Raw genomic sequence first — 26,846 nt, 5'->3', positions numbered from 1 at the left:
GGCGTTTGGCCCACAGAGCCGAACCTCTGTCTTATGCAAAGGCATCGTGTGGTATAACATAGAGTCATGTTCGCTTTTGTCTGTTTTCCAAATTATTCTGTCGACTCCGTTAGACAGAGAGGCACGGGTGAGAAGCCCATCGAGGCATACTTTAGTATTAGAGAGAGTCACATTCATGCGTTTGTTGCGCAAACCGAATAGAACTGGGTTCTGATATGAACACTCGCTGTTTACTTTGTGAGGCAATGAGTGGCAGATTAGGGAGACGCTATTTTTGAACCTTTGTCTTACACACAACCAGAGACGTTTTCTCTGTGAGGCATATGCGATGGGCGCTGTTTTTAAAATCTTATCTTCCTTGTATGTAAAGCACGGACGTGAACTCCCTACGGACACGCTTCCGTATTAAGTTGCGTCATGCTTCTTTCTTGATGTTACATATATTATTCGATATAAAAGGCATACACGTTCGTGGCTATCTATATTTCCTTGTATTTAAAAGATAGCAATGACACGCTTTTAAACAAAGCACAAGCACAGTGGTTCCATGACAAGCACATCTCAATTTGCATAAACGGCACTGTCGTGATTCTACGGGACGCTATGTTCTAGGCTGTGCACCATGTTTCCACCCAAACGTTCACCACAGGCTCATGGACATACACAGAGGAAGTGTCGTGCTGTGACAACAGACGCACGGTCTTACAGGTACAAGAGGCACGAGGAGGCATGTAGATTAACATCACCACAAATGAAACAGGCTATACATGCGCACGCATACAGAGAGATGCATAAAAAGTGGACTACAAGAGATAAACTAAGTTGGTAATACTAAACGACCGATGGTATTAATTAACAATGGAAATTAATGACAGGCATACGATATTAGAGTCAAATTCATAGTAGAGCACACACAATAAATAGAAGTCATGATCATGATAGATCGACTGGGTCACTGGAAACTCAAAAGTAGTAGTAGCTAGCATAAGTATATAGAACTTGCCTACAAGCATGTGGGATGTGGCTTGCAGCAAATGAACAGAGAGCCAAGGCAACGACCTAATCAAGGCGCCCGGGCTTGTGCCCTTGATTGTCTAGAGGTTGGACGAGAAATGGGGGCGGCGTCGGCGAGGTGGATGTGCTCCTGAACAAGCTTCGCCAAAGTTTGCCTGTGGTCGAAGTAGGCCGCCATGCTCGACTCGTGGACGGCGCTGCAGCTATCCTCGTGAACAATCTGTCCGTAGATCTGGCTCAACTTGTCGATGTCATCATGCATGTTGAGGCGCTGCGCGGCGAGAGCGACCTCCAGGTGATCCTCCGGCTGCGTCCCGACCGGGAGCTGCAGGGCCATCAGTGCGCGAAAGAGATCGTTCCCATGGAGGCCGGCGAGCCGGGTCACGGAAGCTGAGGCGAAGGCTCGGTCTTTACGGAGGCAACGCATGGAATGGAGGCGAGCAGTCCGGTCCTTCACCTTGCTGTTGGCGAAGCTGAACTTGTGAATGAAGTCTTCCAGTGCACCCTTGAGCCAGGCGGCGAAGCTGGCGTCGAAGAAGGAACACGCCGTGGCGGTCATCAGCAAACCCTGGAGGGGCTGCAGCGCGTTGGGCTGCGGGTTGCTCTCCCTGAACACCTCGATAAGATGTACGGTGGTCACCTGAATCGCCTCCATCGCTGATCTCTCACCGTCTCGCTCTTGCTCTGATAGCCAGATACTTGGATCGGAGTAGAAGAAGATGGATGGTGACGCTTTTAAGCAAAGCACAAGCACAGCGGTTCCATGACAAGCACGTCTCGATTCGCAGAAACAGCACTGTCATGTTTCTACAAGACACTATGTTCTAGAGTGGGAAGCGTGTTTCCACCCAAAACGTTCACCACAGAGTCACGGACATGCACAAAGAAAGTGTCGTGCAGTGATAACAAACGCACAGTCTTACAGGTACAAGAGGCGCGCCCGCCTCTGTATTGCAAAATACCTTACCCAACGAGTTATTTGGAGAGGCAGGGCCGTAACATCACACGTGACTGCGTATTCCAGATGATTTTAGTCGCTCGCTCTATTCACAAAAGGAAATCCAAACATACAGACGGTGCACAAAAACATGAAAACTTGATAGTTTTTTGAGCTTGTAAGTTGCTTGACGGCTGAAGATCACAAAAACAAGTTCCTGACAACCTTACAGACAATGGATAAAGTACAAGATCGAAGTCCAAACTGGAAAGCACGCAACAACACCTGTCTCTGACAGCCGGATAACCGTGTTCAACATCCACAGGTCAATGGATCCGGCAAATCCATGATTGGACACTGGTTTGTCCAGATGTGTACTTTTAAATCCAAGTTCATATGCCTACAATACCCTGACAATATAAGACGAGCACGTCTAGAAGCCTTGTTGCACCATTGAAGCACCTCTTCTTGATGTTCATAAAATCCTCCAGTGATGTTCTCTGGGGGGGAGAGAAACTTGAGCCTCATATTCTCTAACTCCTTTACGTTCCGAACAAAGAACTTTGCAAATTCAATGTTTTTGTTGCAGTGTACATATTTTTCCAGCGTTACTGTCTTCGGGCGAATGTCATGCTGTTTCAGAAACACCCGGTGCTTGTGGCGCCACTTATTTGTTACACCTTCCTCGCGGTATACTCCTCCCTGAAAATGCATGAAGAGTGAGAATACTCGAGGAGTACAAAAGGAGGTAGAGGCCTCAAATGTAGTACGTTGTGCATTGTATGTGCTTTCAATGTCTCTGGAAATCGTTACCTCGATAAGCAGGTTCTCTAGGCTAGGAAAGAATGGCATCAAGGCAACAACCTTGTTCAGATTTAATGACATGTGGATAAGCAGGGTCTTCACAAATTGAACCGCCATTGATAGGCTGACTACAGACAAAGCCTGCGACAAGCACACATCATAAAATTAGCTGGATAAAAGGTCGCATGACATGAAACTTCGACACTGCAAGGAATGCAAGTAAAGAGTATAGTGCAAAAGGTGAGCACCTCGATAACTGTAGAGCCAAAAACAATCTTGGATTCAGGAAATCCTTCATAAAAATTACCCAAACACTCAAGCTTAGGTGCATGAAAGACAGTTATCTGCAAGTGCCGGCTCTGAATATCGTGAATCAATCGTTTAAGTGAGGGCACATCCTCAACAACGAGTTCACCATTCTCACAAAGGATACAGATGACTTCAACTTTGCCTGAGTTTATTATGATGCAGTGGTCCAAGTTATTGCAAACAAGCAGGAGCCACTCGAGGGCAGGGCAACCATGGCTGACTATGCTTTGCAGTGAGACGTCTGATATATCAACTTCCAAAAACGAAAGCCTCTTGAGGAGTGGAAGTTTAAATGATCGTGCATACTTGTCAGGTATCTAGCAAAGAGCAAATGTGACAGTGTGCAGTGAGGAGGAAAACAACAGCGTGGAAGTCGGCGGTGAGGGCGCAGACAAAAAGATTTCATGTGGTAGTGTGATGGTTTTTCCAACAAAACCTGGGAACATGTAATAGAACTCGAGAACCTGGAGATTCTTCAGTCTTGGGGATCGAAGCCAGGCATCAACTGTAGAGGGTCTGCAGTGGAGGTAGCACGCCGGAATGCAGAGACGATGAAATGTGCCACCATGACTGGAGAGGATGGCTTCCGGAAAGCACGAACCATCAACGTCAGGTTGAAAACTACACCGAGTTCCAAAATATCTAATGCGAATGACATCCTTACTGGGGAGCATGGACAATACGTTGATATGAACTGTTTCTAGGGGCTTAAAAAGACATGGGACAGGGATCTCACTGCAGTCGAGATTCAGAGGAGCGGCGCGCCATAAAGGACGCCATCGACGTGCGAGCATTTGAGTGCGAACGCCTTCCTTAGTGGACAGACGGGAGATCACCTCACCGAGGATGGCGTCCGGGAGATCCCTGATGCGGTCGGGACCAGACTGCTCTTCTTGATCCTCGGATCCGGTAGGCGCACCCTCGCCGCTTCCAGCCGCTACCGCCAAACCACCAGAGGAAGGGGTCGCCGGTCCCGCGAGCCTCGCCCTCTTGGCGCTCGGGGCACCGGATTAGACCTCCATCTCCGTCTCCATTGCTGGGATCACGCCGCCTGCGAGCGCCGCTATCTGTGGCGTGGATCTGGACAGACGGTAGATCTGGAGAAATGGACTAGCCTGTCCATCTAGGAAACGACTTAAATACAGGTCCAGATTAAGTCAGGAGTTAAGTATTTAACCCGGGCCCTGCTGACTTGCTACATGTAGTACTTAACCCGGGCCCACAAATCGCATGTCATGTAATTATCCAGAGTCACCTTCGTGTCTTGTGTTCCAAATGCATCCGTTGACTATATTACCAGGACAGGCACAGTTGGGATGTCGAGGGAGGCATGCGTGTGTTCTATGCAGAGCCACGTTCGTGCGTTGATTGCGGAAACACAACGTTTCGACGGGCGTCTCCACCTACTCGGGTGTGAACTCCATGTGGCGCCGCCACGGAAACCCAAGGGTCCGACGGACGTCTCCTCCAGTGACGTCGCTGTGGCTCGTCGCCCGAGGCCAGGCTCCGGCTATTTATGGCGGGCGGACGGAGTTTCAAAACCCTAGCCACATACTCTTCCATCCTCTGCCTGCCGCCGGGCCATTCATTCCTGTTGGTGCTCTCTATCCTCGCCCTCTCCGCCATGGCTGGTCAGGAGGAGACTACTGTGGAACCCAGTGTCCAGACACTGCAGGAGATCCAGGCTGACAAGGGATCCTCATATGTAAGTTCACTCTGCTTCCGCTTCATTCTTTTTTATTTCCTTCGGCTACTTGGTTGAGTTGTGAAACGTGAATAAGCCAGACAGAGTCTCAAAACCCTAGCCACATCCCCTTCGTCCTTTTGTGCGCCTCCAGGCCATCCACCCCTCTTGCAGTTCTCTATCCTGACACTCTCAGCCACGGCTGTGCAGAAGGAGACTCCTCTAGACCGCCATGTCCAGTCGCAGAAAAAGATCTCGGCTGGCGAGGGTTCCTCATCTGTGAGTTCGCTCTGCTTCGGCTTCATTCGTTTTTTCTTTCTTTCGGCTACTTGATTTAGTTATGAAACATATATCATTGTGGTGAGCTTCGTCCTGATGTTCATGAGGGTGCGTCCTGCCATCAATCTGACATCTTCTCCTTTGACCAGATGAAGAACATGTTCAATGTTGTGGAAGACTTCCTGAAGATATCAACAAAGTTGGACGAAGAGAACAATGCCGTCATTGCACTTCTGATGCGTGAGAAGGCGCAGCTCGAACTTTAGCGCGACGAGCTAAAGCTGCAATCATACGTTATGAAGAAATAGATCGAGGAACTTCGCGCCGAGCAACCAAAAAAGAAGTCTCGCCGGACTAAGTAGACAGCAGCGACCCTGATCCTCGTATCTGAAGCTGTTAAGCAGTGCACTAAAAGTTTCTTATTTTGTCTTCCGTTACCTCGTGCCGTCAGTAACTTTGATAACAAGTGTGTTTTACTTTCCTGGGTCACGTTCAGTCCAAGTTTATGGCTACAGATGAACATTAACGTAATGGCCAATTCTAGAGACGTTGTTTTTAAAAGCACAGACGTGAAGTCTCTGCGGCCAACGTTTTTGAACCAACTAGAGTCATGTCTTGTGCACACATGAAGGCGCGGACATTCCTTCCTTTCTTTGATCAGTGTTTCGGGTTACAGGAAGGCATAGTCGGTGGTATTACATAGAGTCACGCTAGCCAGCGACTGACGGACACGCACGGGCGTTTAGTGTTAAGGGTCACGGGCACGAGCATAAAACGCTCAAAGGCATGGTCGGTTGTATTACGGACATGAACTCTTGTTAATAAAAGTTCAAAATATATGAACTCTCTACGAACACAATTGTGTACTCAGTTGGGTCACACTTTTTTCTTGATGTTATGTATATTATTCGATAGAAGCGCGGAGGTTTGTCGATGTATGTGTCAAACTGTTAAGGATCAAAGGCACGGGAGTACAGTCCTCAAAGTCATCGTATTGTATTATATAGAGTCACGCTCGCCTGTCTTTTTGTTCCGAATGATTCCGTCCACTCGATCAGATGAAGAAGCACGGTCGTTAAGCCCACAGAGCCAAAGCTTTGTCTTACGCACAACCACGTTCGTTTTCTAATTGCGCAGAACCAGCGGAATTGGTTCAGATGAGGACACCCACTGTTTACTTTGTGAGGCACGGAATGGCTTATTCGAGAGACGCTGGTCTGGTATATTGCTCGCAAGGTCGTGAGTCCCAGAAAGTCATGGCTTGCCATTGTGTAGAATCACGTTAGTTTGTCTATGTGTTCCAAATGAATCCGTTGAACTGTCCACGAGCACAGGCGCCGCCATCAAGCCCAGACAGGCATGGTTATGCTTTACATGGGATCTCGTTCGTGCGTTTATAGCGAAAACCCGCAGCAGCCGCCTCATCCTTGATTCAGTGTTCCGGTCACAGGCACGGGCATGAAGCGCTCAAAGGCATGGTCGGTGGTATTACAATGAGTCACGCTAGACTGCGACTCTATCAGAGGAAGATGCACGTGCGTTTAGCCCACGGAGATGAACCTATGGCGCACAGCCACGGACGTTTACTCTGCGAGGCACGGGTTAGCCTATAAAAGAGACACTGTTTTTAAAAGCTTATTTCCTTGTATTTACATGGGATCACGTTCGTGCGTTTATAGCGGAAACCCGCAGCAGCCGCCTCATCCTTGATTCACGATCCTTTACGCACGAAGACGACTTTTTGTGTGTCAATGTTTTAGGTCACAGGCACGGTTGTCAAACAAACAAACGCATGACCTGTAATTATCCAGAGTCACCTTGGTGTCTCTTTGTGTTCCAAATACATCCATTGACTATATTACCAGGACAGGCACGGTCGGGATGGCGATGGAGGAATGCTTATGTTCCGTGAGGAGCCACGTTCGTCCGTTGATTGCGGAAACACAAAGTTTCGGCGGGCGTCTCCACGTTTTCGGGTGTGAACACCACATGGCGCCGCCACGGAAGCCCAAGGGTCCGACGGACGTCTCCTCCGGTGACCCCGGTCTGGCTCGTGGTTATTTAAAGCGGACGGATGGCGTCTTGAAACCCTAGCCACACCCTCTCTCTTGGACTGTCCAGATCCACGCCAAAGATAGCGGCGCTCGCAGGCGGCGCGATCCCAGCAATGGAGACGGAGCTGGAGGTCTACTCCGGTGCCCCGAGCACCAAGAGGGCAAGGCTCGCGCGACCGGCGACCCCTTCATCTGGTGGTTTGGCGGTAGCGGCTGGAAGCGGCGAGGGTGCGCCTACCGGATCCGAGGATCAAGAAGATCAGTCTGGTCCCGACCGCATCAGCGACCTCCCGGACGCCATCCTTGGTGAGGTCATATCCCGCCTGTCCACTAAGGAAGGCGCTCGCACTCAAATCCTCGCACGTCGGCGGCGCCCTGTTTGGCGCGCCACTCCTCTGAATCTGGACTGCCGTGAGATCCCTGTCCCACGTCTTTTTAACCCTCAAGATCAAGTACATTTCGAGTTGGTCACCGCAAACTCCGCCACACCAGAGGAACTCATCCGCGTAACCTACACCGGAGCTTTTTTTAGAGGAGAACATGTCGGTGAAGATAATTCCTATGATGATTCATACCTTCCAGAGGCCATCCTCTCCGGGCGTCAGAGTGCAGTTCGCCGCCTGTGCATTCCGGCGTCCTACCTCGACTGCAGGCACTCCACGGTCGACGACTGGCTTCGATCCCCATGACTGAACAATCTACAGGTGCTCGAGTTTTACTACATGTTCCTACCATGCTTGAGACAACATGACATAGGGCCATTCTCATGCCCTTCACTCATGCCATCACCACCAGCATTAAACCCTCAGATTTCCTCCTCTCTCCAAACCATCGCCTTTGCTCTTTGCAAGTTACCAGACAATTATGCATGGGTGCTTAAACTACCACTGCTCAGGAGACTCTCGCTAGTAGATGTTGATGTATCAGACGTATCATTACAAAGCATCATCAGCTCTACTTCTCCTACACTTGAGTCTCTGCTGCTTGTTTGGACAGTCAGGCACCATTCCATCAGAATAAACTCACCTAACCTTATAAGCATCGGCATTTCTGGTTACTATGGTAAAATTGTTATAGAAGATGCCTCGCCACTTCAACGATTGCTTTATGATGGTGATTGCAAAAAGTTGCGGGTAGTTATCACCTCTGCTCCTAAACTACAGGTCATGGGCAAATTATCAAATATTTTCTGTGAATCCGGCATCACAAATGACCGTATAATTATTCAGGTACTGACTTTCAACAATACTTTCACCTCCATTCATTTGGTACGAACAAGTTCCATGCAATTCAACCTTTACTCTACTAATATTATGTTTTACTCTACATGAAGTGTTTGCCGACAGTCAGCACATCTACAGCGGTTCATTCCATCAAGAGGTTGTCTATCAGCATGGATTATGACCTGCACGTAGTCTTTTCCTTGGTGGAACACTTCCGAATCTTGGAAAACTTGTATACTGAGGTGATGCTTCTCACACAAATTGTAAAACACATACCATGCATGGTGCAGAACTCCATTCAACAAAAGGAAAACTTGTATGTAATGTACAAAGGTGTATATAATCATGGACGAGTATTAGGACAAAACTAAAAAGAAAGCTTTTATTACAATAGAGGTTACAGACTTATTCATTCCAGCAGAATCACTCTTTATCGAGCTTAACCATTTCGAATATTCATGTTTATTCAGGAAATAACCTCTAATGAAGAAACTCTTGCGAACGACTGTTCTTGCAAGCACCATCATGACGTTCGTTTGAAGTCACTGACACTGGAAAGCTATGTTCAACGCGACAAAAGCATTCGATTTGCAACATTCTTTATTCTCAACGCAGCACAGCTGCAGACTATGAGGATCAAGTTTCTTCTTCAGGAACACTTCATGGAGGAATTCTACAAACAGCAACAAGACGTGCTTCAGTGGGACAAAAAGGCTTCTAAACATGCTTGCCTTAGGTTGTCGCCAAGTTGCAACCACAGGAACTTGGATCTAAGGCACACATGTGTTGAGCACCTGGATTTAAAGGATCCATTCATTTGTAAGTGCTGAAAATAGTGCTGGAATTAGATGTTTCCGCCACTTTCCGGTTTGGAATTTACGTAGGTGTGCTGAAACAATGCCCGTACCTTTTTTGCTCAATCTGTAACCTTACCAACAACGAACTCGGTATTTCGGTAGATGGCTAAACGGTCTTTTTTCTCATGCCGTACATTTCATTAACTAAAAGGGCTTCAAGTCTCTGCATCCATGGCTATGTACATTTGTGACTTTCTGTGTTTCAGTGATAAGGGTCACAGGAAAGGGCGTCAAATCCGCAAAGGCATTGTGTGGTATTATATAGAGTCATGCTCGCTTGTGCTAGCGTTTGTGTTCCGAATGATTCAGTGAACCACGGTTTGTCAGCAAACACACAGACGATAATGATTTCGTAGAAAAGTGATTCGAGACGCATTGTTCTACCTGTGACACAGGCACGACCACGGCAAACGCACGGTTTGACACGAACCACACAACGACCGTGAAGTGATACGACGAGCACTATTCTACATGCCACACAGGCACGCCCGTGATTCCACGTGCTTCAGTAGCACGTAAAGATGTAATTCTTTCACAGGAAACGGCGGAAACCTACTGCCAAGCACTAGCACTATATGCATTTGTAAAACAGAAACGCAAACACAATTGTGACCTGTTGTGTTTGAAATCTTTGCTTAACAGAAGCACCGCGTGAAGGCACATGAAGTACAGTTGGACACGCATCGCAAGCACGATTATGCACATGAGGTACGGTTTGGCACAGTGCAGGGACAAAATTGCAGATGTCATCGCTGTTGCGCGTTTTTTAAAAGCACGGTCTTGCAATCTTTCTGTTTCAGTGTTTCAGTAATTAGGGTCATAGCCACGGGCGTCGAATCCATAAAGGCATCATGTGCTATTGAATAGAGTCATGTTCACTTGTGTTTGTGTTCTGAATGATTCAGTAGACTCGTCCAGACGGAGAAGCATGAACGAGCAGCCCATGAAGGCATACTTTAATATTAGGCAGGGTCACAATCAGGCGTTTATTGCGCATGGTCGATGGTATTACACAGGTTCATGCTCGCCTGCGAGACTCGATCAGACGAAGATGCACGGGCATCTAGCCCACGGAACTGAACCTTTGTCTTACGCACAGCCACGCGCGTTTACTCTATGAAGCACAGAAATGCCTATATGAGAGACACTCATTTTAAAAGCTTATTTCCTTGTATTTAAAAGCACAGACGTGAAGTCGATACAGACACGGTTCCGTACTGAATTGCGTCACGCTTCTTTCCTGATAAAGTCTCTGCAGCCACGGTTATGTGCATTTGTGACTTTTTGTATTTTAGTGATAAGGGTCATAGACACGGGCATCAAATCCACAAAGGCATCACGTGGTATTATATAGAGTCATGTACGATTGTGTCAGTTTTCCGAATGATTCCGTCGACTTGTTTAGTAGGAGAGGCACGAACGAGAAGCCCATGGAGGCATACTTGAGTATTTGGTAGAGTCACGTTCGTGCGCTTACTACAGAAACATAACAAAATTGGATTCAGATGTGAACCCTCACTGTTTACTTTGTGAGGCAATCAATGACCGATCCAAGAGACACTGTCCTTAAAAGCACGGGCAAGAACTCTCTGCAACCACGGTTCTGTACCAAAGAGCCACTGTCAAACGCATGAAAGTCATGCAACGAGGGCCACACATCTAGTAGTAGAAAAAGCACTTTATCAGCTGGCGTTGCTCCTTTTCTACACGCACAGTAGGCTGGCTGTGAAAGGCACGTTATTCAAGCAGATAATTTTAATCAGAATGCCAGCACAAGGTCAAAAGCATGGACAGTGATACAGGTACATATATAAGACAGGCACCGTCGTACATACAAGACAGCACGCTTATACATGCAGCGCGCATCTTTCCACTGAAACATTAAATCTACTTTATGTCTCTTAACCTTGGTGCCACAGCATTTTACGGTCCTTCGGCCTTACAAAGCCGCAAAACCAAACATTTCCTTCATGACTGTACGCAACACAAAAATAGACAAGCCTACACACGGTGCAAAGACTACAACGATAGTCTTATAAAGTTTACATAAAACCCAAGCTCAAAAGAACGCAACAACAAATAACTCCATACACCTGGTCAACTAACACAAGGCCTGATTTCAGCATCCACACCTAAACGGAACCATCAAATCCAGGTATTCAAGACTCCTCTTTCTTAAATGCGGGCGCGCGTGGCTGCAACTTGATGATAATCTAAGACGTGCACGTTTAGAAGCCCTTCTATCCCACTCCAGAACCCTTTGTTGCTTTTCGTAAAATACTCCCGTGAACTCTGCAGGAGGGGAGGTAAACTTAATGGTCATGGTCTCCAGTTCCTTTGCACTAAAAACAAAAAACATCGCAAATTCAGCATAACTCCCAGAGCGAACATAATCTTCCAGCGATACTGTCTTCAGACAAAAGTCATGATGTTTGAGAAACTACTGGTACTTACGACGCCATTTGTTTTTTTCACCATGAGAAATCAATGATCCCTAAAATATAAATGATAGGTTGAAAATACATAGCGTCTATAAAAAGAGATACAGACCATCAAAAAACCAAATGCAACAATTAGTACTACCACCTCCGTAACAAGAAGTTAGACATAGACTTGTCTATATGTGGATGTATCCAACAATAAATCATGTGTAGGTACGGGAGCACCAATTTCAGTCAAAATTAAGACTAGCATTTCAAAAAGGAACGAGTACTACAGAATGCAAATTTCTGAAGATCATCACCTCAACAAACAAGTTCTCCAGTTTAGGAAAGCATTGCAGCAAATCAACGACAATGTCCACCTTATAATCAATGTAGATAAGCAAGGTCTTGACAGATTGACGCATTGTTGTCAGACTGACTGCCTTAACACCCTTGATGAAAAATAACAGAAGATGGATCACAAAACTAATAGCATAAAGGTTGGATGAAATAAAACTTGTTTCCTTGCAAATAAAGTTAAGCTGGAAGTATCATAAAAACTCAATACCTCAAGACACGTCAGACGACATGGATACGGTTCAGACGCAGAGACAACGGTTACCTCCAAGTCCTGACTCTGCATGAAGAATACAACAAAGACCATCAAATTAATAGAACAAACATCGGAACAAGTACAGCTCTGTTCTAGTATTAAGGAAAGTCAGTACCTCAAGACGCTTCGAGGGAGACACAAACACGAATTCACCCAACGTCTCTAGTTTAGGTGCAGAGACAATGGTTATCGAACAGTCGTCAACCAGACAATCAACAATCAACCGTCGAAGCGAATGGGCATTCTCAACAATGAGTTCCCCGTGTGGACAACAAATGCCAATGCTTACAAGGTTAGATGAGTTTATTGTGACATGACGACCTCCTCTATTGCAAACAAGCAGGAGAGACTCAAGTGCAGGGCAACTAGAGTGGATTATGCTTTGCAGCGACGCGTCTGATATATCAACCTCCACAAGCGAGAGTCTTTTCACCAGTGGTAGCTTAAGCGTCCCTATGTAATTGTCTGCTATTTGGCAAAGAGCACAGCCGAGGGTGTGGAGAGAGGTGGAAACCCGAAACACGAACTCCGGTGCCGAGGGCGTAGTTGAAGTGCATAGATCCATTAGAGTTACCTCTTGCGTCAGAAATTCTGGGAAGAGATAATAGAACTCAAGAACCTGGATATTGTTCAAATTCCAGGATCGGAGCCACGCATCAATGGTGGAGGGCCTGCACTGTAGGTAGCACGCCAGAATAGAGAGGCGTCTAACCAAGCCAGCATGGCCGGACAGAATGGATTCCGGAAGACTGACAACAGGATTTCCACAGAGCCGCGTTCCGTAATAGCATTTACGAATGGGATGATTGGTGAAGGCGCACAGATGAGATATGGTCTCGATATGAACTTTTTCACCATCGTGAAAAAGACGAGTGTCAGAGATCTCACGGCAGTCGAGATTCAGAGGAGCGATGGGCCACAAAGGACGCCAGCGACGAACGAGGATTCGAGTACGGATGCCATCCTTGATGGCAAGACGAGAAATGATCTCACCTAGGACACCATCAGCGAGATCGCTGATGCGGTCCGCACGACATCCCTCTTCTTCCTCATCGGATCGGGAGGGAGCACGGTTGCCGCTTCCATCCCCTCCAACGACCAGCACACCACCATAAAGGGGCATCGCCGGTGGCGCCACTCTCGACCTCTTGATGCTAGGGTGGAGCCGCCCATGACTAGTGCTCACCGAGGTGGATTTGGAGAAATGGATTACAGCTTGTCAATCCACGAGACGCCTTAAATACCCACGACGGGGAGCGGGGGGGTCCAGATTATTTACTTCTTCTATTTTTCTTTCTGACAGAGGGGCCCGGGTTAGGTACTACTCGTAGCAACTCAATGGTAGGTGACTGCTTCAAACATTAAATAGAACCACGGCTTTCAAGGTAGGAGATGCACTATTGCACACACAGACCAGGCATGGGGCGTGCCCATCCGTGTATTAATTATTTACGGCACACATTCAATAGAAGAATCTGTTTGACGCCGGAAGCATGGTTCTACAGTCATCTTGCCTCTACGAGAAGCAAAATTTCCCACGGACACGTTCACATTTAAGTCAATAGAAGATTCAAGGCCGTGCCTCTGCTTTGCAAATGATTCTGCTGAAACGCTCCTGTCACGGCTTGTCACATACCAGACACACGGTACGGCTTGGCATTGTCACGTACCAGACACACGGTCCTGCCTTTGGCATTGTGACGCACTATTCTACATGCCACACAGGCATGTACAACAGTTCGTGTCTACATTCGTGTCTCTTTGTGTTCCAGATAACTCCATTGACTCTAAAACCAGGAGAGGCACGGTATGGAGGCCCAGAGAGGAATGCTTGCGTTTTACGCGGGATCACAATTATCACAGGCACGGGAATGAAGCGCCTAGAGGCATGGTCTGTGGAATTACATAGAGTCACGCTAATCTTAGTCTTACGCACAGCCACAGGCGTTTACTCTGTGAGGCACAGAATGGCCTATACGAGAGACCCTGTTTTTAAAAGCGTATTTCCTTGTACAGGCATAAGCACGTACATACAGCATGGAGGCACGGGCGTTTACTCTGTGTTTTAGTTTCAAGGGTCACAAGCACGGGCATATAGCCCTCAAAGGTCTTCTAATTACATAGAGTCACGCACAGAGGTTTTCTAATTGTATTCACAATGAGTCGGTGAAGAGGCATGGTTTATTCTTACCCGGAGTCACGATTGTGCAATTATTATGGAAACCTAATAGAAATGGACAACTGTCCGTGTTACAATTGTTTTCGTTGTAAGATTTTAACTCAAATGCACGAACCGTCAAGTTTGTCAGTGTTTCAAGTCAGAGGTCACCTTCGTGTCTCTTTGTGCTCAAATGCATCCATTGATCTATAACCAGGAGTGGCAAGGTAAAGCTGCTCAGGGAGGCATGCTTGTGTTTTATGTGGAGTCACATTCGTGCGTTAATTGCGGAAAGCAAACGTGCGTGTTACAATTAAGTCACTAGAAGATTCAAGGCTGTGCCTCTGCTTTGTAGATGATTCTGCTAAAACGCGGACAAAACCAAGTGAATGAAGTGATGGCAGAACCACGGCTTTTCAAGAACGAGACACACAGTCCTGCCTTCGGCATTGTAAAGCACTGTTCTACATGCCACACACAGGCACGGCCATGATTCCACGTGCCTTAGTAGTAACAGCAAACGTCGTGAACCTACTGTCAGGCACTATATCCATTTGTAAAAACAGAAACGCAACCACAACTATGACCCATTGTGTTTGAAATCTTTGCATCACAGAAGCACCGCGTGAAGGCACATGAGGCACGGTTGGACACGCATCACAAGCACGGTTATTTGAACTACTTACAGTCATGCATTCATAATAGAAGAACATGCGTTAGAACAGGCGAGGCACAGTTACCACGAAAGCCGCGGTTATGCAGCCCAGAAGCACAACCCAGATTATATGCTTAAAAACGTATTCGTTCCATAACGGCGGGCGTGATCATGCAACTGTGAGAGTCACGGTTGAACACTCACCGGTGGCATGGCTGTGGCTGCCTGTGCCCTTAGGTTAATTTTATCTCTCTGTCACGCAGCAGAGAAGCATGCTTGTATGCTTACGACATCCACGTGCAAAAACTGAGGCGGCTGCGGAAAATAACAAGGAAACCTGTGTCTCTGATATTTTCGTCCGCAGAGTAAAAAAACATAAAGAAGCAAAAGGCGTTCTTATTTAAATTTGTTTTGTTTCTATAACTGTAGCAAATTAACTTACAACCCGTTCTTATAACCACAGCACAAGAAAATAAACAATCCCAACCAATTTCTTGCTATTGCATCGCTCCACGTGCGGCCTTGTTTTTGAATGTTCAATGATCCAGACTTCCTTCCCGACCCTTGTGCAAACCGACCCTTCTGCGTTGCTATTCAACCTATTTACCTGTAAAATTAATATTCATACATAAAAACAGAGTGAAAGATTGCAGTCATCACTATTTTTTCCTCACGTCTTGTTTAAGCTGCATTATTACCTTTTAATTTTTCTATTCATACTGTTCTTCGGTACCAAAAAGTCTCCACTCAGACCTTTCCTTTCTGGAAATGGACTGCGCAGATTCCGTGCCTTGTCCCGGGCTTCCCTGCATGCATTCTGTGTGCCTGGCTTGTGTCATGTTTGATTCTGGCGTAGATGCAAGACTTTGGTAAATGCTCCCTGCTGTCAGTGGGGTCGTTGGAATTGCCGGCATCTGACGTCTTCCTCCTGGGCTTGGAGTGCATTGTCCTGAGCCGTTTGATGTCCTCGATGGTGTTGTCGGTGTTGTCGGCCATTTCATTGACCTTGCCCTCTTCTCCAGCTGCGATTTCCTCTTTTCCTCTTCAATCCTCATCCTCTCTTGCACTTCTGGGTTATCCGGACAGTCTGTTTTCCTGTGACCCTTTTCTCGACAACGGCCGCACTTGGTTGCGGCTTTGAAGCCTTTTCCTTTCTTCTCAGAACCAGCTTTGATTCGATCTCCTTTTTTAGTAACCTTTGAGCCACTCATGGGAGGGTTCTTGAGAGTTTCAACAAGAATGCCTGTGTCTGGTTCCTCGGCAAGTGCCGCCATGACTTTTATTTTCATGTCTACCATACACTCACGCAGCACAAGGTATGCCTTCTCTTTTCTGCATGCATTTGAACAGATATCCGTCAACTCACTGTAAGCGAGGCCGAATCTCATAGTTTCATCGTCTTGTATGCTCATGCTATCACCTTGACTTGTAGACAGAACTTTCAGACTCTCTGATAGATTCTTGGTCCATCTGGGGATGACAAAGGATTTTGGAAGTTGATCAACCATGCCTGTTTGGTCCATCACCTTAAGCACATGGCAGCACTGAATGCCATCCCTACTCATTTTCTTGCAGCTGCAACTGTATATTTATTTTTGCTCATCCACATCTACCCCGAACTCAGACCTATCAAATTCCTCACCGGGATAAGGTCTCCACACTTTATCTCCAGGATCAATAATCTTTTTTTAAAATACTGCCTCCCCTTTGTCAGATCAGAGTACTTGAAGTAAGTTCGGTTCCGTAGCTCCAGCTGGAATTTCCTGAAAATTTCATTCGTGTATACTTGACTTGCTTGTCTTTCAATCGGAAAACCCGTCTCTAGTGATGGCGCCTTCTCTTCTGTTCGGTATCTTTTCTTATCAAGCGTGGCGAGGCAATTTTACTGAATCGTGTGATACGCTTCAACAAACCTTTTTATAGTGTCCGAGTGGTCGACGTAATTCTTCCACATAGAATTCGTGCTCTCACTGCGAGTGGTTGTTGACGAGAAAGGATAGAAACAGTCCTTGAAGTAGGCCGACACCCAAAAAGTTCGGAGTTCCCATAGCGTGTTCAGATGTTTGTTGCCTTCCGCCTTGTGCAGAGAAATTGCTGCTTTCCAGGCACGCTCAAACTCGTCTTGATCTAGTGAGTTTTTGACGATTCAAAATATATCATCAGACATCCCTGGGTGCTGCGCAAACACTACTGCGTTATTTTCCTTCAGGTTCTTCCTAATATGCCACCAGCAGAACCTGTGCCTCGTCCTCTGAAGAGCTTCCTTTATTGCAGTCTTCATCGCCTGGTCCTGGTCTGTTATTATGTATTTCGGCTCTTTACCTCCCATTGCCTCGACAAACATGCTTAGGAGCCACTTGAACGACCCTATTTTCTCATCCTTCAAAAGGCCTACCCCAAATAGGACGGTCGACCCGTGGTTGTCGACACCTATAATTGGTGCAAATGGCAAGCCATATATATTCGTAGAGAATGTGGTGTCAAAAGACACGAAATCTCCATACAGATCATAATTCATCTTACACAGGGAGTCTGTCCAGAACAGGCTGCGCACTACATTGTTCTTTGTCTCTTCCACATGGTGGAATCCCGGCCTCTGCCTCTGCATATCAGCAAACAGTTTCATGGTGTCTGTGATATCAGTGCCGCGCTCTCCAGCCCTCTCCCGGCATGCAATGTTGCTTATGTCAATCGTGTCGAACATAATTTCTCGCCTTGATTTCCCCATGGCAGCAAAAATCTGCATAACCTTCCTTGGTTCTAACCTCGCCTTCTGCAGCACTTGTATAAAGAATTTCTCCTGAGGTGTCATCTTCTTATAGCATCTCATGAATTTCAGCATCCAATCAGATGGGTGAAGCTCGTGGTTGTGCTCTAGATGCACGTTCTTCAGATACCATTTCCTCCTATCTGTATCCCTCTTGGCTGTTATTTGGACTCGGCAGCTTGTCCGGATCAAGCAGTTGCTCCTTCTCTCCTTAACATGTCTCTCAGTTGTTTTATTTTGCCCTTCCTTGGTGCACTGAAAAACCTGCTTGTCAAGCTGCTGATCATATGTCGATCTTCTGCTCGTTGATCGTTTGGCAGCAAAGCCAACCTTTCTAGCATATCTACAGAAAAAGAAAAAGCACTCATCCAATGATCTGAATACCATACCACCTTCTGGTTCGACCGCTTCGGTGACCTCCTGAATCGTTGGGTATATGAAATCTTTAAACATGTCATCCATTTCTTTCTCTACAATGGTCGGCGGCGCCATGATGATTCTGTCCACCGTGTCTTCGTTCTTCTAATCGCATTCACTTCTGACGACATCAGTCTCATCACCAGCCACAGGTCCACTTACAGCAGAGCTGCTGCTGCTCTGTTGTTTGTCACGCGCAGCAGAATCGTTTCTGCATGCCACAACCAAATCCATAAATGAGTCTGCCTCTCCAATGTTGGATTGTGCAATGTTGCTCCCTGTTTCTCCGGCACTCGAGCAACCAAGGGACTGTGCTACTTCTACCATGCAATCCGTGCTGGCACTGTACACTAATTGCTGCTATGAACGTTGCGTTTCCTTCGAAATGGATGGAGAACTATGACATTTCATTCCCTCGTCTGTTATCCCCTCCGCCAAATCCTGAACACATGGCAAGAAACAGAATTAGATATCCAGAGCAGCATATGGATTTTTTTTAATTTCTAAACAAAAGATTTATATGACTCATCAGGGCTCATCTGGTATACCAAAACCAGACCCGTGCCTCTTCAACGAGTATAAGCAGTACACCAGAGGCACTGTTCACATCACGAATGCGACCATGCTAGACACACATCTGCACAAAGAGGCACAGATGTGCTTCTGTTTACACCATACAACCGGAGACGCACAACAACATCCTATATAAAAGAACAACTGCACATACAGCCGTACAAGACGGACAGCCGTCCTCCTGTTCTCCACTTTACCCTGTTCTCCCATAAAACTGTTTGTGTGTTGAATTGAAAAAGCATAGTTCCGACGTCACCTTTGTTTTACCATGCCTCTCTTGTCCAGCAAATCTTGGCGACAACCTCCGTGCATTGGTGATTTTGCTGACGATTTTGAATGCCATCGAAGATCCTTTGGAAGGACCCCTCATGTTGAATGCCACAGGTGATCTTTTCAAAGGACCTTGCCTTATGTTTTCATCAATTTGTGGACTACCACGATACTTGCTTCCTTCCTTGTACACCTACGTGTGGAAGATACTGCAATTTAAATATACCAGACGAAAACAAAGAAAAAATTGCTCACAAAAAAATATACATTTGCTATAAATGTTGTTGCACGTTCGTATATGCTGTCACCTGTATTGCTTTCTGATTCTGCTGTATGGTAGAGCTTATTGCTGCTATGTTTTATTTTGTCGTTAGGCTCTTCTTGCTTGTGCAAACCATACCGAATCCTTGAACACCAATGCTTTTGTTGCCAATGATCCTTCTGCTTGCATCAAAGGAAATTTTGTTACCCTGCACCTCTTCATTATGACCGTTTACAAACGCTGGGCCGTCACAACGCCCTCTCTGCGCCTTTGTGGGCATCTGTGCCTTCAAACCAAAAAATAATGAGATGCACGTGCGACCAAAGCTTCCACATAGGTTAAAACCAGCGTTTGGTATTTTCGTCGTTACCTGGACAATCTTCTTAGAGGAGTCTCTGCTGCTTAGAATGCTCCTCTTGGCAGGTGTCTCTTGCACACCATGCTCCTGGTTGGGGCGTTTGCCAAGAACTTGTATCTCACTCTTGACTCCAATTATTCCAGCCCGCATGGCATGTGCGTGTTTGACAGCATATGCATCCTTGATCTTCTTCTCGTTTTGTAGTAATTTTTTTTCTTCCACCTCTCGATACTCAACTGCAAAGTAGATGCACATGATAAACAGATATTACAGATTCATCCAGGATATATAAATCATTTTTGTTTTTGTTAATGATCTACTATTTGGTGTTCTCAGTGGTGACACCTTGATAGCAAACGTCCTAGGAATAAAAGACCAAACACTAATGTTCAACTGCCTTACTATTACCTGCCTCCCATAATCCTTGCCGATGTCATTCAAAGACCGACCGTCCCTGTTGTCCTGACCAGATGACGCACTCCTGAACATCTGCCCCGAAAAAGAGACGTAAAAAATATAAAGGTTATAAACCTGCAGTATCAGTGTTGAAACTTTTCAAAGTCGTTACCAACAGAGATATATTTTTCATTAAACTACAACCTCAACAAAAGTGAGATCCTCTCATGCTAATTTTCTTGTGTAACACTTAACACAAAGATAACCATGAAACCTAACAAAAGTAACAACCTCATATTACAAGGACGAGAGGATACAAAACAAAAAACAAATTCAAATCAAAGCTACAGTGTAAAACTAAACAGTCTTATTCTATGAATCCCGACCACAACAAATTCATTAACGAATTGAATCTCGTGTATCAGGAATCGCCACACAAAAGGTGCGTTGATAAATTCTTTACTAACCTTTGATTGCCGAATCTTATGCGCTGACTGTTCGGAAGTCACACCTTTCTAAATTTTGGGGGGATCTGCTTCACTGCAGTTTGTCAGCGACCCCCTTCAATGATTTTGAATCTCGGAGAGAGAGAAAAGAGAAAGAGAGAGGGAGAGAGAGAGAGGCTACTTCGTTTTTTGCGTGCAGGAGAAGAATAACCTGATAGGTGGGGTGAGTTTTGCGACGCATGAAAGATGGGCATGTTTTTTGGGCGTGAGGAGATGTGGTAGGTCGACTTCACTTGACCATCCACGACACTGACAAGTGGGCTCTCAGTCACTAATTCCTCTAAGTCTCTCACTAACTTGTGGGGTCGGCCTTATATGAGTCCTACGAGGAGTACCTCCATCTGAGGTGTGAAAATGTGGTAGGTGGACTTCAAGCTCACACTGACATGTGGGATCTCAAATAGTTCCTCCAAATATTTGACTAACTTGTGGGGTCGTCCGCAGATGAGTTCCAGATCTCTCTCCATCTAGCATAGGTGGCGACAAGCGAGCTCTCCAAAGGAAAGCCAATCCTGATCCCTCCGCAGAGTTCGCTCGTCATTGAAAAATTATCGGTCTCCTTCATCTCAATCGCCGTGGATCTCCTGTTCAGGTAATCCATTGCATTCTCGCCATGATTATGCCACTGATTCAATGTTTGAACAAAAAAAGTACCAGTGCTAGCAATTCCGCGGGCTGCGTACACACCGCATGTGCGCAACACAACAGGTGGGGCGCGATTTGAATATCGGTTCCGCATCCAATTATCTTTAGCTGGTCCGTGCTCAAACTGTTGCGCCGTCTTAACAGCAGAGGGGTCGCGGATTTAAAATTAGGACTCAGCTAACCTCACTTTAACCATGCAAACTGCATGCTTGCGCCGTGGTTTTGCTAACTTGAGTTATATCTCCAGCCATGCAAAACTTAAGCACTCGTCTTAGCTAACCAACTAGAGACAGGTCAAATAATTTGTATAGATCCTCAATCTATAGCAGATATCCAAAGGATTTACGTCCATTTTTGCAAAGCAGTTACTAACTCAGAGTTAGAACCCGTCTTAGCTAACCAGCCCGTTGATGATAGTCTCACATGGACTGCTAACAACTGTCTTACATAGTTGACCTAGTTACGATGGCGTCTCATGACCTCTTATGTAGAGTTCGATGAGATGGATTCCACCCCACAGCTGTCGGAGACTCAGTCTCAGTCTGTCGATGGCACGGAGATTGTCACCCAAGATTTCATGGTTCATGACCAACTAGAGACAGAGAGACTAAGGATCGAGTTAAAACATGCAGCGCACAAAAAGCTTGTTGAAGAGTACAGGACAAAGAAGCAGCTTGCTGCCTCGAAGTAGGTGTTTTTTATCATGCATCTCGCGTGTGTCATTGAAATTTCTTTGGAAATCAATGCCTCTCATTCTAGCTGCATTTTTAATCACGGCTTAAATATTTATCTCTATTTTGTCGACTCGGCGTTTATATCTAAGCTTCTGCCAGAAAAAGCATGTGGTTAAACAATAAATTTGCTAAAGGTCATTTCTTATATCTGTCCGCAGAGCTACTGCAATGGGTGAATACGAAGAAGAGTTCAGCACAAAACTTTGCTTCTAGAAATTCATTTCTGTCTGTGAAAAGCTAACAGAACCACAAAAACATCTAGTCAGAGATATTGGTTTTGGGTACCTACTAGATCTGTGCTATCGCGAGCTTCCATGGTGTTTCGTTCACTGGCTTGTCCACTATTTTGATTGCCCTTCCAGGTGTTTCATACTGCCTAGTGGATACATATTCCTTATCAACTTGTACACCATGCACCGGACTTAGGAATTCCACTGGGCGGGCACAGTATCCCTAGAAAATACTTAGAAGCTTTCAGATGTCAGGTTAAGTCTGAAACTCGGTGTGCTGGGCATGCTCCAAACATCAGAGAGTTAACTGATCTAATAACCCCAGAGCTGACAGGAGAAGTGTTTCAACGGGTTTTCGTGATGTTTGCAACAGCGGTATTTCTATGCCCAATGACATATGACTGCGTTAGCCCCGACTATTTAGCCGCTCTAGAAGGACCAGCAAGTAACATATCATCATATGATTGGTCCAATGTTGTCACAGAGAAACTGGTGACATCACTCCAGACCTTCAAGGACAAAGGATTCATAGGCGCCCTGTGTGGCTGCCTCCTGATACCAGTGGTTCGTTCACTAACTTGTACACTTCTTTATACCCACAAGCAGATACAAGAACATGATTAAATTGTACCTCTTCCTCACTTGCAGATAACGTATTTTGAGTACCTGGATACGAAGATTATGGACCTGGAACCTGACACTCCTGCAAGACTTGTCATATGGGACACAGAGGCCGTTAAGAATTATGCTAACATAGACAGCCTATCAACGGAGGACGGAATTTTTGGGAAACACACGGTAAGTCAACTTTTCATCATTTTCCTTTGGCGAACTTTTCGACTCAACATAATGACTTACCTGCCATATATTAACTTAACTTGACTGTAATTTTTTCCTTCCACATGACAGCTGAAAGACATTAGGCGCACACCTTTCCAGCCACCGCCTGGCTTTCAGGCACCATTTTTCCAAATGAGTCCCAGACTAGAAGCCTACATAGAAGAATTTGTGCCTCAAGAAAAACTTTGTTCCATAAGTGATTTCCAGCTTCTGCACATGATTTTATGTTTGAAATGATGTTCCCTAAGTTTTTACGAAACAGATACATATCCTATTATGTTCATCCAGACAGTTTCCTATACTACGTTAGCTATGATTTTGTGTTAAAACCAGAAGTGCTTCCTATAGGACGTTAGCTGTGCTTTTGTATTAAAAACAGAAGTGCTTCCTATAGTACATTAGCTGTGCTTTTGTGTTCAATATAAAAGTGCTTCCTGTAGTACCTTAGCCATGCCTTTATGTTAAAACCAGAAGTGCTTCATATAGGACGTTAGCCATACTTTTGTGTTAAATATAGAAGTGCTTCCTATACTACGTCAGTTGTGCTTTTCTGTTAAAACCAGAAGTGCTTCCTATAGGAGGTTAGTTGTGCCTTTGTGTTAAAAACAGAAGTGCTTCCTATAGTACGTTAGCTGTGCTTTTGTGTTAAATGTAAAAGTGCTTCCTATAGTACCTTAGCTGTGCCTTTATGTTAAAATCAGAAGTGCTTACCATAGGACGTTATCTGTGCTTTTGTGTTAAATCCAGAACTGCTTCCTATAATACGTTAGTCGTGCTTTTGTGTTAAATATAAAAGTGCTTCCTATACTACGTTAACTGCGCATTTGTGTTAGATATACAAGTGCCTCCTATAGTACGCTAGCTGTGTTTTGGTGTTAAAACTAGAAGTGCTTCCTATAATACGTCAGCCGTGCCTTTGCGTTAAAACTAATAGTGCTTCGTATAGTACGTTAGTTGTGCTTTTGTGTTAAAACAAGAAGTGCTTTCATATAATACGTTACCCGTGCTTTTGCGTTAAAACTAACAGTGCTTCCTATAATACGTTAGTTGTGCCTTTGCGTTAAATATAGAAGTGATCCCTGTAGTACGTTACCTGTGCTTTTCTGTTAAAAATACAGGTACTTCCTATAGAACGTTAACTGTGCCTTTGTATTAAATATAGAAGTGCTCCCTATAGTACGTCATCCATGCTTTTTGTGTTAAAACTACAAGTGCTTCCTATAGTACGTTAATTGTGCCTTTGTGTTAAACAAAGAAGTGCTTCCTATAGTACGTCAGCTGTGCCTTTGTGTTAATTCTAACACTGCTTCCTACGACGGGAGATCAACCATGCTTCGTAAGGTAGGTCGACTGCGCTCTTTCAAGGAATGTGTTCACCATGATTCATGGACTTTGTTAGCTGCGCTTCCCGCAGCACACCATGTGTCCTTCTGCGCACATTATTCCATGCCCTTTCTGCAATTATTGACACAATGTACAGTAGTTCACAAGATATTTTTAATTTTCGGTATTAATAACTTATTTTCATTATCGGTGTTAATAATATCTGATGGTTTTTCTTTCAGTTCCAGGCCAAGATGAAAATTGACAAAGTTATCAATGAAATGTACACAGAACTTTTCTCGCGGTTTCAACCAGTTCTCGAGCAGAAATTGGAGAAGCTCCTTTCACTTGGTAGGGATCTTAGTGCTAAAGAAACCAAGACCAGAGACTAGGGCGTTTATTGTAACTTGCAACAGGACAACTCAAATGAAAAAGAAACTTTTTCATCACTCCCTTCAACATATTCTACGCTTCCAAGTTCTAGCACGACAAACAGTCAAAGTTCTTCCAGCAGTGGCTCAACCAGTGTCCTTCACGCCACATCATACTCCCTGGAAAATTTAAAGGGTTGTTGCGATACCCCTGACCCAGAATCCCAGAATCCGTACGACAAAGAGCAGTCCCAAATTTGTCTATCTTCACACCTAAAATCATCAACCCAAATTAAGTTGCTACTGGAAGTGAATAGGATCGACCACAACAAAGTGGACATTGATGAACAAGCCAAGATTCATCTGGACAAAGTACATAACCATCTGCACAACTGCCTTGATGGCTTGCCGGTCCATGAGCCATTTGTGTCAACATCCGAGATGCTGGAGAGCGGGGCAATTATAATGACAGGTGAAAATTCATCTGAGTGTTCTGTACCGATTGAAACCCAAAATTCTGCTGGAGGATCCGCAGACCACAACTCTCTAACAAGCCCACTGGAAAAACTCTTGGAGGAAACAGCAAAACATACTGCAACAGAAACATCAGCCTCGCACTCAGCGATTGACAAACAATTACTGACTGATCCAATCTCAGCAGATACACTTGGAGCACCTATTTATCACGTTGGGAAAACGTCACCAGCTACTGCATGGTCCAGTGGATCTGACAGCGCTCACAACAACTCTTCAACCAACACAAAAAGCCTCACTGTATCCCAGCCTGCACAAAAATCAAACAATGTCACTGGACAACGTTCTTCTTTGCTACAGGAGGATAAGGTCCATCTTGTTTCAACTTTGAGTGACGAGAAGAACATTGCTGAAACAGAATGCACAAGAGCTACTTCCTCTCTTCCTCCTACAGTAGAAGTCCCCACTGATTCTGCCAACGGTTCTGGCTCAGTACTGGAAACAGGAAAAACAATTCCATCCACTAGTGAGGCTCCACTGGTTGCTACACCATCTGTCAATGCAGAAGACAATAACATTGCAGAAGAACATGAACAGTGTACGAAGCAACCACCTATTGATCCCACAGACAACGTCCCTATTACCACAAGCGCACATCCGCCAGAACTAGAAAAACAAATGGCACCTTACAAGAGGTCCTTAAAGCAGTCAGAAGATCCAGGTAACAAGAGTACAACGCCTCCTATGAAAAGAGTTAGGATACTGGAGCCTCCACATAATTCAACAGAAACTGCAAACAACCAATCTCTACAAGCTGACAACCACAAAGGCCTCATTAGTTGTGGATTCATTGATGATGATCAAATATGGTCTGACCCATCTATCTATGAACAACTTGACAGAGTCATTGAACAAAAAAAGAAACAACCCTTTCATAACCAAGTAGCATCACAAGAATGCCAACCTGATACTGTCTCACACTTGGCCAATAATTCAAGCTCCTCAGCTAGATCTTCCCTTTCTAACTATCCGGAGCCACTTATACCCAGCAGATCAGGATCAATGTCAGGCGGTAGCCACCCCCACACAGGCCTTTGATACGTCATACTCTACAGGTTTAACTCAATCTGTCTTGTCCCAAAGTTTACCAGCAACTCCCTTGTCCCAGCACTACAACCAACCAGCTCCTAGTATCAAAAACCACTTCTACCGACATCCAGGTGCTCAGAATAACGACGGTTCAAACAAAAGCCTGCGCTCACCATATGCGATGAACAACCAAAGTCACAAGCAGTACCAGCAACAAACCAATGTCCGTGATCCCCACTACCCCCAACCCAATGATGCTCAGAATAACAGCACTACACGGTGCCAACAACGCCAACCTCAAGAGCAGAACAATCAGCAACCACACAGAGGCAGGTCTAATGGGCAAAGTTACAATGCCTTGCAACAACAGTTCAACAGCATGCAGTGTTCCTGACATCCTCTCCAGCATTTTCCAACAGATATTCCTTCAAGCTCAACCGGTAATCCAACTGTCAGAACATTAGAATTGCACATGCAGCACCAACCACAACGCCTAATGTTCCAAAGAAACAACAATTATAATGAGGGTCGTCTGCAAATTAGTAATGGTCAATTGAACTCCAGTGGTCATGTCTTCCAGC

The 26,846-nt window shown here is 45.4% G+C and overlaps 1 protein-coding gene and 1 pseudogene across 1 annotated transcript; both read right to left on the bottom strand.

Annotated features, from left to right (window-relative positions):
• Positions 1-11,473: 11,473 nt before the first annotated feature.
• Positions 11,474-13,320, bottom strand: LOC147980711 (putative F-box/FBD/LRR-repeat protein At4g00315). The gene is made up of 4 exons (XM_087515726.1): positions 12,313-13,320; positions 12,207-12,221; positions 11,905-12,036; positions 11,474-11,503 (listed from the first exon to the last, which is right to left on the bottom strand). Exons 1-4 carry the CDS (start codon positions 13,318-13,320, stop codon positions 11,474-11,476), a joined length of 1,185 nt encoding a protein of 394 aa, XP_087371852.1.
• A 2,400-nt stretch (positions 13,321-15,720) lies between these two features.
• LOC125547026 (uncharacterized) lies at positions 15,721-20,900 on the bottom strand (annotated as a pseudogene).
• Positions 20,901-26,846: the final 5,946 nt, after the last annotated feature.

Source organism: Triticum urartu, chromosome 3A (genome assembly GCF_056163025.1).
Source record: "Triticum urartu cultivar PI428250 chromosome 3A, HENAU_Tu73, whole genome shotgun sequence".
In the NCBI taxonomy this organism is placed as follows: Eukaryota; Viridiplantae; Streptophyta; class Magnoliopsida; order Poales; family Poaceae; genus Triticum; species Triticum urartu.
Note: the sequence above shows the minus strand (reverse complement) of the source record. Positions and strands in the feature narration are given on the sequence as shown.

Excerpts from the sequence above, each read along its gene's own strand:
- LOC147980711 (XM_087515726.1), bottom strand. The coding sequence starts at position 13,320 with ATGCCCCTTTATGGTGGTGTGCTGGTCGTTGGAGGGGATGGAAGCGGC. Across the intron at positions 11,504-11,904 it reads TGGAGAACTTGTTTGTTGAG|TGCAAAGGAACTGGAGACCA; the intron begins GTGATGATCTTC and ends TTTTGTTTTTAG.